The sequence below is a fragment of the Felis catus genome, chromosome B1 (assembly GCF_018350175.1).
Source record: "Felis catus isolate Fca126 chromosome B1, F.catus_Fca126_mat1.0, whole genome shotgun sequence".
Taxonomy (NCBI): domain Eukaryota; kingdom Metazoa; phylum Chordata; class Mammalia; order Carnivora; family Felidae; genus Felis; species Felis catus.
The window spans coordinates 200271779-200291199 of NC_058371.1; the positions used below are offsets into that span (position 1 = coordinate 200271779).

At 54.2% G+C, this 19421-nt stretch overlaps 1 protein-coding gene across 15 annotated transcripts in view; it reads right to left on the bottom strand.

The window, feature by feature from the left end:
* Positions 1–19421, bottom strand: part of JAKMIP1 (janus kinase and microtubule interacting protein 1) — a 137190-nt gene that overhangs the window by 42837 nt on the left and 74932 nt on the right. For 11 of the 15 annotated variants that reach the window (XM_045056614.1, XM_045056610.1, XM_045056616.1 and 8 more), the window contains 6 exons: positions 14051–14260; positions 13101–13220; positions 9375–9521; positions 7931–8071; positions 5786–5845; positions 5276–5389 (listed from right to left, as the gene is read on the bottom strand). In XM_045056614.1, the coding sequence (XP_044912549.1) occupies positions 5276–5389; positions 5786–5845; positions 7931–8071; positions 9375–9521; positions 13101–13220; positions 14051–14260 (792 nt within the window). The remainder of the gene's footprint in view (positions 1–5275; positions 5390–5785; positions 5846–7930; positions 8072–9374; positions 9522–13100; positions 13221–14050; positions 14261–19421) is intronic. The other 4 variants (XM_045056617.1, XM_045056620.1, XM_045056621.1 and 1 more) reach the window with 1 other exon arrangement.

Here is a 19421-nt window from a genome sequence, read left to right on the forward strand (position 1 = left end):
CTCTCTGCCCCTCCCCCCCCCCCCGTAAATAAATAAACATCTCAAAAAATAATAAGGGGCATCAAGAGCTCACCTCACTGTCACCTGAGATGGTCCCTCTTTTGAAAAAAGAGGACACAAATTAGAACGGGGGAAATCAAGGGCGGGACCTGGGAATCTGCAATCAACAGGCCCTCCAAAGGAAAGCTGTCGATTTAAGAGGAAGGGAGAAGGATGAATCATACTTTGTGGATCCCTGACTACGTGCCAGGCACAGAGCCGGATGCTCTGTATAATCTTCTGGATGTGGTGATCGTGGTAAGAACCAGGAAACAGGCTCCCCCAGGTCAATGCCACAGAGCCAGGAGCTGGACCGGACCTTCACACGGCTACAGGCTATGGGGTCTCAGCTTCAGCCGAGACCCCAGCCCCACGGTAACCGAGGTGTGTGCGCAAACCATGCGGATTTTAGCCACGCTCGCGTGCTCAGCTTTCTACTGAGACAGCTCCACGTTGTTAGACAGCAAGTTTCAGAGGCAGCAAACCTACCGCCCACAGGGGCTCCGTGTAGGGTTCAACCGTGACACTGGACTTCTGCGGAGCAAGCCCACCCTCCCCAGATGGGGCCTGGGGGACCGCCGGGGGTTCTCCCGCAACTCCCCATGGGGGTGCTGAATAGCAGGGTCCCGAGGCGAAACGCCCACACCGGTTCTGTCCCCAGGAGCACGGTGAGATGGGGTCAGCAGCCTTTGGGGCGTAAGGGTCCCCCCCACCCGGGATGAGGGCTGGATCTCACCACTGCTCTGCCATCACGATTATCTGCAACAAACTGGGGTGTGGATGTGGGACCGGAGAACAAACCCCCTTCTGGGGGAAACACAGAGTCCAGGGAAGCTTGGACTAGCCAGAGAGCAGAGATGGGCTGTCAGACTTCCAGAAAATTCTGGCACAAAAATCGGTGCCCAACAAAGGCCCCGGCAAAGTGGTAAAATACACAAATACATAGCAGACAGAGCATGATGGAGGCATTTAAGGGGAAAAGGAAACTACTGAATCCCAGCAGCCTGCGGGAGGGAAGAAAGGGACACTGCCCAGGCCCGAGAGATAGCCCTAGGGGGTTACAAACCTGTGCAGGTCCCCACCTGCCCTGGACAACTCCAGGAGTAAGTAGGAGCATGTGGGGGAAACTGTTCTATCTTGAATCTTGAGACAAAGACAAGAGGTTCGTGGATCATGGAAACAGTTAAGCTGAGAAGACTGCGCACAGCTCAGGAAAATGCCCATGGAGACTCCCAAACCCCGCCTTCTGGTGGCAGTGAACTATTTCACTTAGGGACCGAACATCCCATCCTTTGACATGATCCAGTGCTGTGCAAACACACTTCGCCAGTACAAGCAATTTGCTTATGCACTCAACAACTGTTTAGGGACACGTACTCTGTGCCGAGACGGTGAAGGGGGTGCAGTGAGCAGGACACAGCTCCTGCCCTCCTCACCCGCTGTGCACGCAAGCCTAGCAAACCACAAGTCAGTTCTAGGCCCTCGTAAAGTTCTCTTCCCATAAAGGAAATCGGGAAAAGGACAATGGAATCCTCCTTACTCCACGAACTCTCATACAGGTTTGAAAAATAAAGTCACAGCTCAACAGGGGGACTCCCGAAAACCCTACTTGGAAGCTTTCTAAAACAATTTTTTTATTGTTTATTTATTTTTGAGAGAGAGAGAGAGAGAGAGAGACAGAGCACGAGCAGGGGAGGGGCAGAGAGAGAGGCAGACACAGAATCGGAAGCAGGCTCCAGGCTCTGAGCTGTCAGCACAGAGTCTGACGCGGGGCTTGAACTCACAAACACGAGATCATGACCTGAGCTGAAGTCAGATGCTCAGCCGACTAGGTGCCCCCTACTTTAGAAGCTTTATGGGGTGCACAATGCTGCAATACTCCCAGCTCTCCAGGCCGCATGCCTTTAGACCACTGCTGTTTCAACACATCCTGTGGTGAAAACGGCATTCACGCACATGACTGGCAGCTGTACGAAACGATGCGTGTTTTCCGTACAGCACAGGGGGTCGCGTGTTCCCCACCAAAGCCTTCACACCCTGTGGATCCATATTTCAGCTTCCGGGAATCTGTTCATGGGAACAATCCAGACCCTGGCGCAGCTTCCTGGACAAAAGGAGGCCACTGGGGTGGCATTTACAGAAGCAGAAAGTCCAGTCCCTTACAGCAACAGTCAACACCCAGGGAATACAACAGAACCGGCCCAGAACGCTGCCTACCGTAAACACACTCCGCGCCAGGAGTTACAGCTGCCAGGAGCTAAAAGCAAACATGTCCGGCACCGAATGGAACACAAATTTATGGCCCATCTACTCAACGGATTATATAACCATAAAAATTTGTTTGTATGACGACACGGTCATGACACGGATAAATGCTTTATGGTAGAACGTTAAGTAAAAAAAAAAAACAGGAAGCAACAGCATACTCTACAGTCATAGTTACATTATCAAGAAAGAAAAAGATGGGGCAGATCAAGGGCTGGGGGTGGGGGACGGGCTGCATAAAACACCAGCATAGATGGCGCCAGGGAGGCCCCGCGGGTGACATTTTGCTTATTTCTCAGGTTAGTCTGTGGTGCCGTGATATTGCTTCCCCAGTAAAAGTGAATATTTAAAAATAAACAAGTTGTGGGGCGCCCGGGTGGCTCAGTCGGTTGAGTGTCCGACTTCGGCTCAGGTCACCATCTCACGGCTCGTGAGTTCGAGACCTGCATCGGGCTCTGTGCTGATGGCTCAGAGCCTGGAGCCTGCTTCGGATTCTGTGTCTCCCTCTCTCTCTGCCGCACCCCGCTCGTGCTCTTTCTCTCTTTCTCTCAAAAATGAAAAAATACATTAAAAAAATGTTTTTTAAAACATTTTTTTTTCAACGTTTATTTATTTTTGGGAGAGAGAGAGAGAGAGACAGAGCATGAACGGGGAAGGGGCAGAGAGAGAGGGAGACACAGAATCGGAAACAGGCTCCAGGCTCTGAGCCATCAGCCCAGAGCCCGACGCGGGGCTCGAACTCACGGACCGCGAGATCGTGACCTGGCTGAAGTCGGACGCTTAACCGACTGCGCCACCCAGGCGCCCCTAAAAAAATGTTTTTAATAAAAAATAAATTAAACACACTGTGCTGAGCCACTTCCCTTTCTGAGTCTCTGAGGTCAGTACATAGAGACATGTGCCTCATGCAGCTTGACTTAGTGGTGGAAACGTGGGCCTTGGAGCCCAGACTTGAATTTGAATCTCCCCCTTGTCAGCTCACTTGGTCTCTGAGCTATTTCTATCCCCTATACCTACGTGCTTCCTGTAACCATCAAATGGAAAACAAAACGCCAGCCTCACGGGGTGACTATAAGGACTCAATAACACAGCATACGTGACCACTCAGCCAAGTGTCCCAATTCGGCCCACAGATAAATTTTATTTGGGCCATAGAGTGTTCTATCAACACTTGTGCCAACATTTAACATCCTTAGATGTTTTTTTTCAATCTCATAAAATAATCTCTTACTGTATATGAACAAATTGATGCAAAATAAAATGATAAAAGGAGGTCAGGGAGAAACTGCTCACAACACATTCAACATTAATATTCCCCAGTATTGGCAAGGTAGAGAGAAAGAGGCCAGTGCGTTTATGGCCAGCAAGACGAAAAATCGGTAGGAAATTTTTAGACATGTTCGATATTATCTGAGTTTAAAATATGGACATCACTTGATTCCTTACTCTTCCCCTGTGGGTCTATATTATACAAAAACTTACGTAATATGTTTATTGAAGAATATTCTTTATGGTATTTCTCCATAAGGGCGGATGTCTGAACAGGGATGGCTTGGAATGATTAGGAAGAGGGAAGCACATCCATAAATGTACAAAGGAAAAACACTACAGCCCTCCTTTCCACAGTAGGACGACCTTGGCCAAGCCATTCCCCAACGCTCCAAGAGGGAGGAAGAAAAATGCTAAATACGCATTGGGCCACTCACTGCTATTGCTGCTGTAACAAATTACAACAAACTTTACAGCCTGAGACAACAGAACGCATCATCGCCCAGTCCCGTAGGTCAGGAGTCCTGGCTCCCCGGACTGGTTCTGTGTTTCGGTCTCACCCTGATTTATTGCCAAAATCAAGCCGTTTGTCGTCGCTTCCAGAGAGGCTCTGGGAAGAGTCTGCTTCCGAGTTCATGCGGGTTGTCTGCAGAACCCAGATCCCCTAAGGACGGATGTTGTCGCCGCCTTTGCTCCTGGGAGCCTAGCACCCTTGCACCCCCAATTCACAGAGCTGGCACTGACTCGTCGAGCCCTTCCCAGACTCTGAATCTCTCTGATGACCTCCCCCTACTGCTTCTCTCTGCCTTCCTTTTCCGCCTTCCTCCTGCGTGGAAAGGCTCCTGGGACGACACTGGGGCCACATAGATAATCCCCATCCTAAGGGCACCTGATGGGTAAACTTACACGTGCAAAGTCCCCCTTTCAGCAGTAACTAGATTAAAATCCTTAGATTTGATATAAAGTAAGGTGTTTGGGGTGAACTGGGCCCCCTCTCCCCAAGAAAGACATGTTGAAGCCCTACCCCCGGGCACTTCAGCAAGGTCACTGCCGAAGTACTTGGTTAACATGAGGGTCATGGTGGAAGAGGGTGGGTCCCTGACCCAGTATGACTGGTGTCCTTATAGGACGACAGTGATGCACTGGGCGAATGGTCTCTGACGACAAAAGCAGAGGTTGGAGTGACGCAGCTTCAAGACAAGGAACGCTAAAGCGTGCCAGGAAATCACCAGAAGCTAAAAGAGCCTGGGAAGGACTCCTCTACGGGTCTCAGAGGGGGCACAGCGCTGCCGACACCTTTATTTTGGACCCCCGGACTCCAAACCGCGAGACAAGACGTTTCTACTGTTCCAAGCCGCCCGGTGTGGGGTACTTTGTTACGCAGCCCCAGGGAGCTGATGCACCAGGATCCCCATCTCCCTCCCACCACTGGAGTATGTGGCACTACCCCCTGTTGCCTCCTGCTCAGGTCACCCCAGTCCCCACCACTCCCTGCTGCCAGCCTCGAGAGCCACGTGCCTGTGGCTTTTCGGCAGCACATCCACACTGCTGTTTTCTCTGGAGAAGACAAAGATTTCTCTACAACCACATCTCTATTGAAAGAAAAACCAGGAGGGGCGTCTAGTTCAAACGAAAGACCCACGTCTCTGTGGCGGTGAAACGAGGTTCACGGATTTAAATGCAAACTCTTTTTTTTTCACACCTGCCCCAATTTGCTCTGTTTATTCCAGCGTGGCCCCTGTGGCGTCTGAATTCTCCCCGTCCAGCTGTGCTCTCCCTGCCAGGACATCTGGGCACCGTCTCTATAAAACCACATCTTCCAAAAAAAGAACACGGTTCTGCGTTATTCGAACAAAAAGAAGCCCAAAGCTCCTGATTTTTTTTAGAGCGGGATATAAGATGTCAGAAACCAAGCCCGAGTGCGTTTTGAATCCTTCAAAAGGTCTAAGTATTTATGCTTTTAATTTGGGGCAAACAGCGCCTGAGGCCTACAGACAGAATTCATCGGTGAGTTTTCCATGAATAAATTACAATCACTGGTCCGCGGCCATAACCGATGCGCTGAGAGACGCGATAACAGCTTTTTCACCACCAAACGTGCAGACATGTGAGTGTCCCTGCCATTAGGGCCCCTCATGGATTGCTTGCGTTTCCCCCCTCCCCTGGACCATGCAGGACACCAAGCAGAACAGCCACACCCCCGCAGACTCACCTTGGGTGGCTTCAGACCTTTCCCGCGATGTCGTTTGGAGCGCAAGAGACGTTCTCTCTCCTAGAAGGAGATACAACGGTTGGCATTATCAGCCAGCCTCATATCACACCAGCCAACCCAACTGGCTCCCAAAGTGCGCCTCCCCCCCCCCCCCGCCGTCGGCACTGGGTGTGCGTTCGTCCAAGTTCTGAGCACCTGCGTGACGGCCGCCTCCCAGAACTGCACGCTACAGAGCCACCCCATTTACTCGAGTCCTTAACGGGACTGGGACTGTCTTGACCAAAAAATACCAAAGTGTGCCAATCCTGAAAGCCCCAGCCTGTCTGTGCTGGGGGCTGGAAGTCATAAAGCACAAGGCAGTGCTGACTGGCGATCGCCGTTCTGTCAGTGACCACAGCCCAGGATGAAATAGTTTGCGGCTTTGAGCTCAGACAGAGCCGGGTCCAAATCTTCATGGGCCTCCTCTGAACCAGGTGACGCGTTTTATTTCTCTGACTCTCGGGTTCTTCCTTTGCTCTATGGGGCTAGAACCTACCAAGCAGCGTGTCCCTAAGAAAGAAACAAGAGCCTGTGGCTGCCTGGTGGCCACTGCCAGTAAGATCGGCATCTGCAGGGCAGCGGAAGGAGTGGCAGCCTTTCCACTCCAAGCAAAACCAGGACGTCTCTCCTTTCTAACTCAGCCCTGCTTTTCCCCTTGGCTGCCAGGAAACCCAGAGACAAATCTGCTGTTTGGTTATAGCCCTTATGGTCTACCCATCCATCCCTCCTCATCTCAATGGATGCAGCGATCTTTATTTTTTCTGGGATTGTTGGTTTATCATTCCTCTTTCAACTTTATTGTCATTTTATTGAAGGTGTGTTTTCATCTTACGTTCTACCAAGTTTTTGGGTAATGGAGAAAGATGAAAGGAAGGATGGATAGAAGGAAGAAGGTATGGCAGAAAGAAGGGGAGGATGGATGGATGGATGGATGGATGGATGGATGGATGGATGGAGAAATGGGAGAAAGAAGGGATGGAAGGAGAGAGAGGACGATGGGAAGATGAGAGGATGGATAGATGGATGGATGGAAGGAAGGAGAGGGTGGATGGATGGACAGATGGAAGGAAGAAGCTATGGGAGAAAGAAGGGGTGGATGGATGGATGGATGGATGGATGGAGAAATGGGAGGAAGAAGGGATGGAAGGAGAGAGAGGATGATGGGAAGATGAGAGGATGGATGGATGGATGGAAGGAAGGATGGATGGACAGACAGATGGAAGGAAGAAGCTATGGGAGAAAGAGGGGTGGATGGATGGATGGATGGATGATGGATGGATGGGTGGCCGGACAGCTGAGGGATGGAAGGAGGGAGGGGGGATGGGAAGATGGGAATACGGACGGAGGCAAAGATAGATGGAGGGACGGGAGGGAGAATGGATTGGTGGGTGGAAGGAAGAAGGGAAGGACTTAAAGAGAGAGGAAGATAGGCCAGCAAAGCGAACTTGACAGTTATGATCAAAGCTTTTTCTAGAATTTTGATCACTGGCTTTTCTACTCTTGGAAGACCCATGAGTGGAACCATCACATTCCCTCTTGGGCATTAAGAACACGCTTTGCTTCTAGGGTCCAACTGAAGCTTCCTGCAAATGCTAACTGGTGCCTAAGCTCCTTTCACAGACAAAAAAGGATTCTCTGGATATAGCAGTCGCCTACTAAGACACACTCCTCTCCCCTTAACCTTGTAGATGTAGAGTCTCAGCCAGCCCTTCAAATTCTAGCCTGATTACAAGGTTCAGGCTTTCAAGTTCACGGTCTGCAATAACTAAGCTAAAAAAAAAAAATAGACTTCTCAGGGACAAACTGTGCCCACTGTGTCCAGGCCAGACGACCCATTCCTAAAACGGATGCTGCTTCTTAGCAACAGCAAACCAGGGAGAAGAATTGAGAAAAAGAGTAGCCATGGAGACGGCTTCCAGGCACCAGCGCTGTCTTTTACATAAAGTCGAGGCTGCTGTCTGGCTGAATTAAAGCAGCAAGGTGCCTGCGCCGTGAGCTCCGTGAGACCCCACCCGCAGCAGCAGCAGCGCCCTGGAGCCTCGATGCCATTCGTCACACCGCGTCGCCCGGCGCCACACCGAGCGATGTCACCAAGCGCGAACGTACCAGCGAGAGGTCGTCGATGACGTGCTGTTGTTCCAGAACCTGCAGCCGCAGGAACTCGATCTCCTGCTCGTCCCTCGTCAGGCTGAGGTCGTTCAAGGAAGTGTGCCGCTTCAGGGACGCCTGTGCCGACAGCTTCTCTTTCTGCAGCCAGAGGGAGAGCGCCCAGCAGGAGGTTAGTTACAGCGCGAGTACCCAGCGGGAGGTCAGGGGGCACCCAGCGGGAGGTCAGGGGGCACCCAGCGGGAGGTCAGGGGGCACCCAGCGGGAGGTCAGGGGGCTCCCAGCGGGAGGTCAGGGGGCTCCCAGCGGGAGGTCAGGGGGCACCCAGCGGGAGGTCAGGGGGCTCCCAGCGGGAGGTCAGGGGGATCCCAGCGGGAGGTCAGGGGGCACCCAGCGGGAGGTCAGGGGGCACCCAGCGGGAGGTCAGGGGGCTCCCAGCGGGAGGTCAGGGGGCTCCCAGCGGGAGGTCAGGGGGCACCCAGCGGGAGGTCAGGGGGCACCCAGCGGGAGGTCAGGGGGCTCCCAGCGGGAGGTCAGGGGGATCCCAGCGGGAGGTCAGGGGGCACCCAGCGGGAGGTCAGGGGGCTCCCAGCGGGAGGTCAGGGGGCACCCAGCGGGAGGTCAGGGATGCAGGAGGGAAGAAGGCTACCCAGTCCCCACGCGGGAGGAGGGGACAGGTGCAGACCAGAAGCAAGCCGCAGGCTGAGAGAACGGGCTGGGCAGGCGTGGGGGTGGGAGGTGGTCGTCCAAACCCGGGCCCTGGAGGCTGGACGAGGGAGCTGGGGAGGCAAGGCACGCCACCGGCGATCGTGTCCCCCTCACACCGGGGCCTGCTGGGGTGCGGGGAGAAGGGCACCCCACCTCCCAGAGCCTCAGCCTTCTTGCTGGAAAAGGGGCGACTGACACCGCTTGGGACAATGAACCTCGGACTCCTCCACAAGCCAGCAGTTACAAGACACCGCCCTGGCCACAAAGACCGAGCACTCTGGTGGGAGCAAACGCCAATCCCTTATGCAACGGTGGCCGTTGCTCTCACGTGCGAAGCGTCTGCAGAGCTAAGGATTCCGTGAGGCCTCTCCATGCCAACACTCCACCCTCCGGGCAGCCCCGCGGGGCTGATAACCGCATCCCCCCCACTTGATGGACGAAGACGCTGAGGCACGGAAAGAACGGGGCTGTGTCCGAGGCCCCGGGGGCAGCAGGGGGTGGGGGGGCAGGGCTGAGGCGCAGACCCAGCTGCGGGCACTGCCTGGCCTTCTGCCTCCGGGCACAGAGCCCTCGACACCGTGCCCCCTAGAGAAGCGGGGCCAGAAGGGCTGGGCGAGGGCGGAGAGCCCTGGAGAGCTTCCTGGGGGAGGCGGGGCTGGGCGGAGACCGTGGGCTGCGCGGGTCAGTCGGGGGCCGGAGAAGCCCAGACGGAGACTCGAACTCAGGGCTGACTCACCATTTCCACATTCTCCCTCATGACGCTCTTGATTTTCTCCTCCATCCTCTGGATGCTCTGCAGCAAATCCTCATTCTTCTTGTTCATCCTCTTGTTCTTCTCCACAAGGGGCTTCAGCTGGACCTCGGTCTCCCGGGAGCGTTTCAGCTGCGATCAGAAAGACACGGAAGGTGGCTGTAAGGCCCAGCGGACTGCTGACGTCACACCGCGGAGGCCAGCAGGTGTCCAACCCGGGACCGGAGCTGCCTCCGCTGGGACCACAAACCCCAGGAAGATCCCACAACCACTTGGATCCCGAACACAGTATCCCACCTGAGGCTCGGGGGGGCCTCGCATAAGGCAACAGGGGAGGCCCACAGATCCGCCCCCGGGCACCCCGCTGGCAAGTGACCTGTGCTGGGTCCACCGGTCTGCACTTCCTTCACCTCTGGGGATAACCCCCAGGGGTCCTGGGTCTCACGCGCAAACGTCAATCCCATGACCCGGCTGCTCCTGGCCACCATTCCTCCCCAAGTACAGACCTAGCAGAAAGCTCTACCTTCTTGAGACAGCAGGCAATCAATCCTGGGCCCCACTCCGTGCCAGACTCGGCGCCGGGACATCAAACCCGAAGGCGTTCCCTGAGTCTGTACAACTAGGGGCTGTCCTTCCAGTCTCTCCCGTGGGATCAGCGCTGGGGGAGCCCCTCTGGTGCCTGGGGCCCTGTGCTGGGGGCTGAATCGAAGGGACGGCACGCCAGGGTGCCCGTCCAACGTCAGAGGAAGAGGGCAAAGACAGTAAAGGAGGTAAGAACACGGTGAGCCAAGCGCGGGCAGATGTTCCAGGCGGGGAGACCAAGCGCCCTGAGGTTCAGAGCGGGCAAGAACACAGCTCGTTCAGTGCAGTGGGAACACAGAATGTGGGGTGCTGGGCGTAGAGAGGTGGACACGGTGAGGCCTGGTTTCGGGGGCCGGAGAACTCTGTCATTCAGTTTCTGCCCCGGCCCTTGAGGGCTGCTCTCCGTGGTCGGGTCTGCCTTCTCGAACACACTGTGCCTCCCCACAACCCCAGGAGGGGCCCCATGCCCACTTTACAGACAGAGAAACTGAGAGCAAAGACGTGGGATGCTGTGCTCGTGGCCACACAGAAAGTGCTAGAACCAAGAATCAAGCACAGGGACTGACTGCAGATCCCTGATTTTGGTCGCCAGGTTGTAAAGTTAAGATCAAGCAGTCTGGTGGGACCCACTCAAATATAAAATGGACCTCTGAGGGGCGCCTGGGTGGCTCAGCCGGTTAAGCGTCCAACTCTTGGTTTCGGCTCAGGCCATGATCTCACGGTTCCGTGGGTTCGAGACTTGCGTTGGCAGAGAGAAGCCTGCTTGGGATTCTCTCTCTCCCTCTCTCTCTCTGCCCCCCCCCCCACTCGCACTGTCTCTGTGTCTCTCAAAATAAATTAATAAACTTTATGAAAAAAAAATAGACCTTTGACCCATACATTCTACTTCTGAAAATCCTCACAGGAATACAATTCCAAGTGGTAACGACAGAAATGTGTCTTCGGGTGGCATATGCTCATAACAGCAAAGAAACCCGAGCAGCCTAGAGGAATGGGTGAATGAGCCACGGGTCGTCCTCAAAGGGGGGCGTGAGCCGTGCACCTGCCCGAACGACAGCTGGAACTGATGAATCATGGGGAAAAAAGCAAGTTGCAGAACAATAACACAGAGGAGAAAATATCCCGTCTGAAACGGCCAAACAACAGAAAGTCTCCTGGTGGGTGTCGATATATCTACACCAGTTTTAAAAGCATGTAAGAACCACCCCCAAACAGCTAATAGTAGTTATTTCATGATTTTGAGATCAAAGTGCTGGCTAGCTGCTCAATTTTTGCTTTAAACACTTCAGTGTGCTCCAATTTGTTGCACACGAGCTACATTTCTTTTCTAATCTTCTCAGTGAACTATTATGCAGCACACGAGGGACTTTTTTTAGCTAATGAATATTTAAGCGAAAAGCGTACATCTAATATTAGACATACTGTCTGATTAAAGCCACTTGAAAATATTCTTTTAAAAATACTTGATGGAGGGGCGCCTGGGTGGCGCAGTCGGTTAAGCGTCCGACTTCAGCCAGGTCACGATCTCGCGGTCCGTGAGTTCGAGCCCCGCGTCAGGCTCTGGGCCGATGGCTCGGAGCCTGGAGCCTGTTTCCGATTCTGTGTCTCCCTCTCTCTCTGCCCCTCCCCCGTTCATGCTCTGTCTCTCTCTGTCCCAAAAATAAATAAACGTTGAAAAAAAAATTTTAAAAATACTTGATGGAGGAGTGCCTGGGTGGCTCAGTCAGTTAAGCGTCCGGCTCTTGATTTCGGCTGAGGTCATGATCTCACGGTTCATAAGATCGAGCCCCGCTTCAGGCTCTGGGATGACAGTGTGGAACCCCTTTAGGATTCCCTCTCTCCCTCTCTCTGCCTCTCCCTTGCTGTCACTCTCTCTCTCAAAATAAATAAATAAAAACATTTGAAAAAATTAAAAAAAATACTTGAAGGCAATGACTTTACTTCGATCCTGTTAAGATTACAAAGAGGTGACTCTTACTCACGCTGTTCATCTCGCATGGTTCTCACATACTATATAGATGCACTTGCTTTCACGATAAAATTTAGAATCAACAGAAATATGACAAGACACTTGTCAAGAAGTTTATGTACTGACTCCCACGACATAAAAGTTCACTTCACTGTTTATGCAGCAAATTTACACATATTCAGGAAACTACTCTTTTTACTAGATTATCTTTTTATTTATTTATTTAATAATTTTGAGAGAGAGTGTACATGTGCCGAGTGGGGGAGGGGCAGAGAAAGAGGAAATGGGCGTCCCTAGGGATTCATTTTTTTTAACCCAGAGTCCCTGTTCGTTATCTTTAAAATTAGAAATATGTGAACTTTGGGACTCCTGGGTGGCTCAGTCGGTTGAGCGTCAGACTTCGGCTCAGGTCACGATCTCATGGTTCATGGGTTCAAGCCCAGCATCAGGCTCTGTGCCGACAGCTCGGAGCCTGGAGCCTGCTTCGGATTCTGTGTCTCCCTCTCTCTCTGCCCCTCCCCTGCTCACGCTGTCTCTCCCTCTCTCTCTCTCTCTCTCTCTCAAAAATAAATAATAAACATTAAACAAATTTTTAAAAAAGAAATGTCTGAACTTTTCTGCAAAAGAAAGTAAACAGAGAAGCAAAAAACCTAAAATGATCCGTCATTACACCACCTAAAGCAGCTCCCAATATCCGTCATGACGATACGCATGTTTGTTTTGTAAACCGCGTGTCGCTTTAATTTACTGTGAGCAAATAAACGCGATGTCTACCGTCCCTCCTAACGACTGTAGACAGTTCACTGCCTAAATGTTCCATAATTACTCTACCCAATACTTGAGTGTTGAACAATTGGGTTTTTGTTTCGTTTCGGGTCACTTTGGGTCGCTAGCGTCAACACTGCAGTGAACATCCTCTCTAAACTCCTCACTGTTTGCTCTGACTCTTTGCCCAGGATAAATTCCTGTAGAAACACAGGGGAGGAGCAGGTGTCTTCACCGAACGTGTGCTAGATTTTTGGTCAGGAATTAATGGGAAAGAAAGGAAAGGAAACCAGGAGGCCTCTGCACTAACTATGAGTTCAAGGCGGGTTTTTTCGGCCCCGGGGTGGCTTCCTGGCGCCCTGCAAGGCACCGTCTGTCTCTCGGGGGCTGATTACCAGCTCGTTCCTCTCGTCTGCCAAGAGGGTGTTCCTGTCTTCCAGCTTCCGTATCACCGAGTTCAGTTCAGCAATTTTCAGTTGGAATCGCCGTACGTCTCGTTCGTCCATATGTTGATCCTAAAAGAACGTCCAAGATACGAACGTACTTCGAAGATGCCTTAGTGACTCCGAACACTCCCAGGGAACTCGCGGGACGTGACCGCGAGCTCCTCCTCACGAGGCCCCACGCCACGCTGGGCGTCCCTGCAGTCAGGCCACGGGGACGACGCCCCGGGCCCTGCCAGCGACCCACAAGAGACTTCGTCTCAAAGTGACAAGAGGTCAAGCCAAGACAGCTGTGCGTGGTCTCTGGGGACCTTCACGCTCCAGCCCGGGCCCGCTGTGTCTCTCTCACAAAGGCCCGTGACGGACGTGCCAGGACATCCCTCAAGACCCACCGGGCCAATCTCACCAGCACCTCGTATGCTGTTCGCACAGAGCACGCACGACAGATGTTCAAACATCTGGTGACTGCACGAACGAATGAACGAATGAATGAGTGAACGAAGGCACGCTGCTTCAGCCTCCTCTGAGCACGTTGCCCCCAGAGCCCTTTCCTTCTGGCTAAGGTCCTACTCATGTTGCAGGGCTCTGACTTCAAGACTGGGCGCCTTTCTGTGCTCTTACTGTGCACCCGGCACTGATGCCTTCATGTCTCTCTTTCCCACTGGACTCCAGACCGGCTGGAAGCAAACGCAGTCAGCTGCTCTCCCCTCCGTATCCCCAGGCCCAACGCTGGGCCCTGCACGTGGTTAACGTCAGCCAGTCTGGGGAGGGAGGCCAGACGCACGGACAGACGGAAGGGAGGGAAGGGTGAGAGGAGGCAGGCGGGCAAGGTGTCCGCAGAAAGGACAGGCAGCGGTCAGCCACGAGGCCCCGGTGCTTGTGTGAGTCGCCACTCCCCGTACCTGGACGCCCATGAGCTCTGCCATGTCCCCGATGCCAGGCGGGAGCTCTCTCTTGGGACTACTGTGGTACCGCTCAGCCTCTTTGACCTGAACGAGCTGCTCATCCAGAGCCTCCTTCTGAAGAAGCAGCTTCTGGGTCTGGCCGGTCTGCACGCCGAGTTCCTTCTCCAAGGCCAGGATCACACGGTCTTTCCCTCTGATCTCGTCCATCTGCAAAAGAGAAAGAACGAACAGTCAGCCTAAGGGCTCGTGACCACGGCAATCTCTCCCTCGCTGGCCTGAGGCCCAGAGGAAAAGGTTAAGAAGGATCAAGGACCCAGGTCAGCTGAACTTGGAAAACTCAGGACACAGAGGGGCCACTGTCCACGGCCCAGGCCCCGCTCCCCTGAGCACAGAGGAGCAGACGAGTTACGGTTCGATGGCCAGACCCTCACCATTGAAACAGGGCTAGGTTCGTTTTTCTCTCACGTGAATTAAATAAAACAAAATCCTGACCTCCAGGCACCTCCAGCCACCTCACGCCCCATAGCTCGGCTTCCTCACCGAGTGGGTGGGTCTTCTCTCCCACTCACCCCCCAAGCCTCTCCCATCCGGTCACAGCCCCCACCTCTCTACCAACACAGCTCTCATTAAGGTCTGTGATGCTCCCCTGGCCCCCAGACCCACAGGGCAACTTTCTGTCCTTCATCCCCACCAACATGTGACCAAGCCACTCACACCCTGCTCCACGAAGCTCTCCCGCCCCTCCCGCCCTATGCCATGACTTCCTGGTTTCTGTCCTTACAGACTCACCTTGTTCTGGCCGCCATTGAAGTCTGGACTTTCCAAGGCTTGGCCCTCTTCCTTTCCCCAGGCAGCCGCGTCCTCACCCATGACGTTAAACCCCCATATGCAGCCGACACCCCAACGTGTTCCCCAGGCCCTGACTTCTCTCAGAGCCCCAGAATCATAGAACTGACTGAGTATTTGACATCTCTGCTGGGGTCTCTAAAGGACCTCAGCGTCTCCACATGCAAACCTCAAAGTAAGCCCCAGTTCGCCCCAGCCCGGTCTTGTCCAGCATTCCCTAGAGGAAACCAAGCAGAAAGCAGCTTACAGAAGAGGAAGCTTTGGCCCCGGGCCATCCACTTCAACTGATTCCAGACAGAGAGCCAACGGCTGGGAAACTGCCCCAGTAAGGGTGCTGTGCTGGGGTATCCCCTGCCACTGCGTGTCCTTCCTAGAAACTGAGAACGTGAGGTCATTTGGGAACAGGGTTGCTGCAGATATAGTTAGGAGGAGGTCACACCGGAGTAAGGTGGTCCCTATGACTGTGTCCTTAGAAGAGAAGACGAGGCACACAGATGCCTCCACCCACAAGGCTGGGGAGAGACGGAGACAGAGACTGGAGTGATGGACCCGGAAGCCTGGGGACATCACAGACTGCCTGCAGCCACCTGCCCTGGAAGAAGCAAGGACGGTTCCTCTCCAGCGCCTTCAGAGAGCACGGCCCTGTGACCCCTTGATCTCAGACCTCCCGCCTCCGAAACTATAAGCCAAGTTCTATATAAGTTCCGTTGCTTTAGCCACCCAGCTCGTGGCCCTTCATTACAGCAGCCCTGGGAAACGGAGACAGGCTTTAGAAGGGATCATTTGCCAAGCACTAGGAGAGAGTGACGCGGGAGCCCAGCAGTGCCAGGAGCCCCAGGAGCTGGGAGAGGCTGGAAGGACCCTCCCCTGGAGCCCCCGGGGAGCACGGCCCTACCGGCACCTTGATTCCTGACTCCTGGCCTCCGGACTGTGCGGGAATATCTCTCTGCTGCCTTAAGCCACTGAGTTGGTGGCCGTTTGTTAAGAAAGTCACGGGAAACAAAGATACTCCGTGACTGTGATCTGTACCTCTTACTTGTGACTGTTGCACCTCAAGTCCAGACGCAGACAGTCAACGGCCGAGAATAGTGGTTAAGAGCCCCGTTCTGGCAGCAGACGTAAAGCTGATTCAAAGGCCCTCCCCGACACCGTGTGACCTCCTGAGGCACAGCACAGGCAGGGCCACCTGTCGGACCCAGCCTCAGCCTCCGTAAAGTGGGGACACGGAGACCTCTTAGGACCTCCCCGGTGCAGTTGTGGAGAGTTAGATCTTAGTGCAGACCCTGGCATGTTATAAGCTGTGGTCAATGTTGGCTGCCCCCGTGAATCTGTGTTAGCTCCTGGTGAACATATTGAAACGGCAGACCATATTATAGAAGGGGGAATTGGAACCCTCAAAACACTGGGGGGTTTTCAAGCAAAAGTCCTACAGTTCTGAAAAACTCTTTGAGCCGCCTTTCTTTTAGAGCAAAGAGTGTGCTCCCCTCCCGCCACATCCCCAGCCCCACAGGACAATCTCCTGGGACTCCAGCCAGGGGCCTGCCTGCCTGGCACGGGTCTCCTGAGCCCTGGGCCTGCCTGAAGCCGCGGCAGGAGGTGCCCACTGCTCCCCCTGGTGGCCACCCACCATCAGCTCCCCGCCTGGCCCTAATCCCTGGGAGGAGCACCTCCTGGCCGTGGGGAGGAATCCTTAGGGATGCGGAAATTGTTCCCACTGCCCAGGCCAGTCCAGAAGCACTAAGCAGTACGTGAAAGGAGTTCATTAATGTAAACCACTCACGCGCTGCCATTAATTCAACAAATACTGAGCCGAGCGCCACCGATGGGTCCTGGGAAACCTCTGCAAACAAAACAGGCTAGAGTCCCTGCCCTCAGAGTTTCCACTCTGGAGGGGGAGGTAGTCACTAAACAATAAGTCAACACTGCAGTGGCTGAGAGAGGGATTCGCGCAAGCGGGAGAAAAGAAAGTGCGGGAATCAGCAGGGCCAGCGGGACGTGGTGCGAGTTAACAGGGAGGGTCCCCTCGGCATCCGGGCCACTCATTTCTTGCTTTGCACTGGAGCCCAGAAATGGAGCCCCCACTGTGCATTACACTGGCTCCTCCCATACAAAGCGGCAGGACTGCGAGCAGGACACCTCTGGAGCCCCAAATTCTGCACCTTAGGAAAGTGCCCGTTCCCCGCTTACTCTCGTAAACGAGCAGAGGGCTTGCACCCGTCACCCTGGGAAAGGTTCCCAGAAAACGGTTTCCACCAGCAGTGATGACAGCCAGGAACGAATGGACAATGCAGAATGTATTCTGGAATCAACATCTGTCAGGTTCCCCAGCCAGAGTCCTCAGGGCCCCCCAGGGTAGGAGACTTGCCAACTTCACACAGCTAAAGGCAAGCCCTCCATTCGTGGACTTTATGTCTGCCTCCCAGGCTGAGTTCTCAGTAACCCTGTCCCCTTCCCCCAGGATGCTGACAAAGCCATGAATCTCTGACATGAGATTCCCCGACCTGCATCCCCTGAGCGAGCAGACTCCCTCTCCCAGCCTCTGCTCTCAGCATATGTTACAGGAGAGGGGTGGGGCTGAAATCATTCCAGTTCCCAGGGAAGGCCCTGATTGGCTCACAGCAGTCACATGCCCTGCCCCCTCACATTTAATGGCTCCAGGATGGCTACAGGACCCAATCAGAACGAATAGCCTAGAGAGAGCATAGCTAGGACCCTCCTGTTCCTCCTTAGGAGCTAAAAAGGAGATTGACTTTCTCTGAGCTATGTGTGTGAGGATGGGGGGGAGGGGCCCGGCACAGCAGTGTCATCTCACCAGCACAGCGTGAGATCCCTGAGGCTGAAAATGACACAGGATGAGTTGAAGCAGAGCCTGGGAACCCTGGATCCCGGGGGGGGGGGGGGCATGAGTGCCTCTGGAGCCCTGCCTGAAGTTTCTCCTACTCCTTCAGTTACAAATGCTGACAGATGATGGTTCAAGCGGGTCGGAGGTGGAATTTCTGTCACTTGCGACCAAAAGACCCTGACACGGAGTTAGGGAAAGCACACAGACTGGGTGATGGCTGTCACTTCCTTCTTACGTGCCAGCGTGAGCTCGGTGCCACGTCCGCACTTACGAGACACGCTCTGTCTTCAGAAGACCCTCACGGTAGACACTACCTCACAGCCAGGTGAGGCCTGGAGGTCAGCAGCAGGACCACGAGGCCAACTCAGGTCAAACTCTGCAACGCCCTCACCATCCCCCGTGCCCCACGGGTGCAGAATCCAACCACCTCCCCACGGTCGCATCCACCAGGACGTTTGTCCCGACAAGAACCCTCGTGTGGCCAGCTCCCAACATGCCCAGCAACGCGCGAGTAGCTTGGTGAGCTCCACCGCACCCCAAAGTTCGGGGAAGGAAGAACAAAGCGGGGGCTGCTACCCCGACACCTGTTCCCGCTCTCCTCCCGCCTACCTGTGGTCAGTGACTAGCGTGAGCATTCGCCCAAATGTCGCGTCGACCCTAAAAGTCAGAATGGGATCTTATTTGGAAACGGGGGTCTCCGTGGGTGCGATTACAATGGACATGAAGAGGTCACACCAGATTAGGGCGGGCCCTAGATCCACGACTGGCGTCCTCGCGAGAAGGGGACGAGACACAGACACATGGGGGAGGACAGGCCACGTGGCAGCAGAGCCTAGAATGGCACAGCCGCAGGCCGGGGGGCAGCAAGGATTCCTGGCCACCACCAGAAGCTGGACGGGGCAAGACAGGATTCAGCCCTGCAAGCGGCGGGGGGGCGTGGTCTCACTGACCCCTTGATTTCAGACTTCCGGCCTCCAAAACCAAGAGAAATAAATTCCTGTTGGGAGCAGCTGAGTTTGCAGTGACTTGTTACGGCAGCCCTGGAAAACTAAGAGAGCACCAGACCGGATTTATCACACTGCGGTGCACTCCGTAAAGGGACTACATTTCCCAGTGCCCCCTGCAGGTAGATGAGGCTGGGTAATTGTTGGCCAAAGTGGTGGAAGTGGAAGTGTATGGAACTTCCAAAAAGAAAAGCGTTCTTCAGTGAAGACTACGCCCTTCTTCATCGGCCCTCCTACTGCCAACCTGGGATGAAGACGTGATGGCTGGCGCTCAGTGAGCATGAAGGCCCATGAGGGCAGGGCCACATTCCAGAGTCCATTCTGAGGAGAAAGCTGGGAGGTACCCGTGTCCCTCACTACTCTGTGGAGCCCTGTGGTAGCCCTTTCTGGACTTCGTACACAAGAGAGAAATAAACTTCCGACGTTGAAGCCCCGGCGTCCTGAGGGAGTTGTCCCTTATGTGCCACCAGGCCTGAGCCTAACTGGTCTAGGGAAGGAGTCCAATCTGGTGTCCCTGCCCCATGGGGGCCGTAACTTCCTTTTCTGCTTTGCTTATTTTTTTTTTTTAACATTTTCATTTATTTTTGAGAGACAGAGACAGAGCACGAACAGGGGAGGGGCGGAGGCAGAGGGAGACACAGAATCCGAAGCAGGCTCCAGGCTCTGAGCTGTCCCC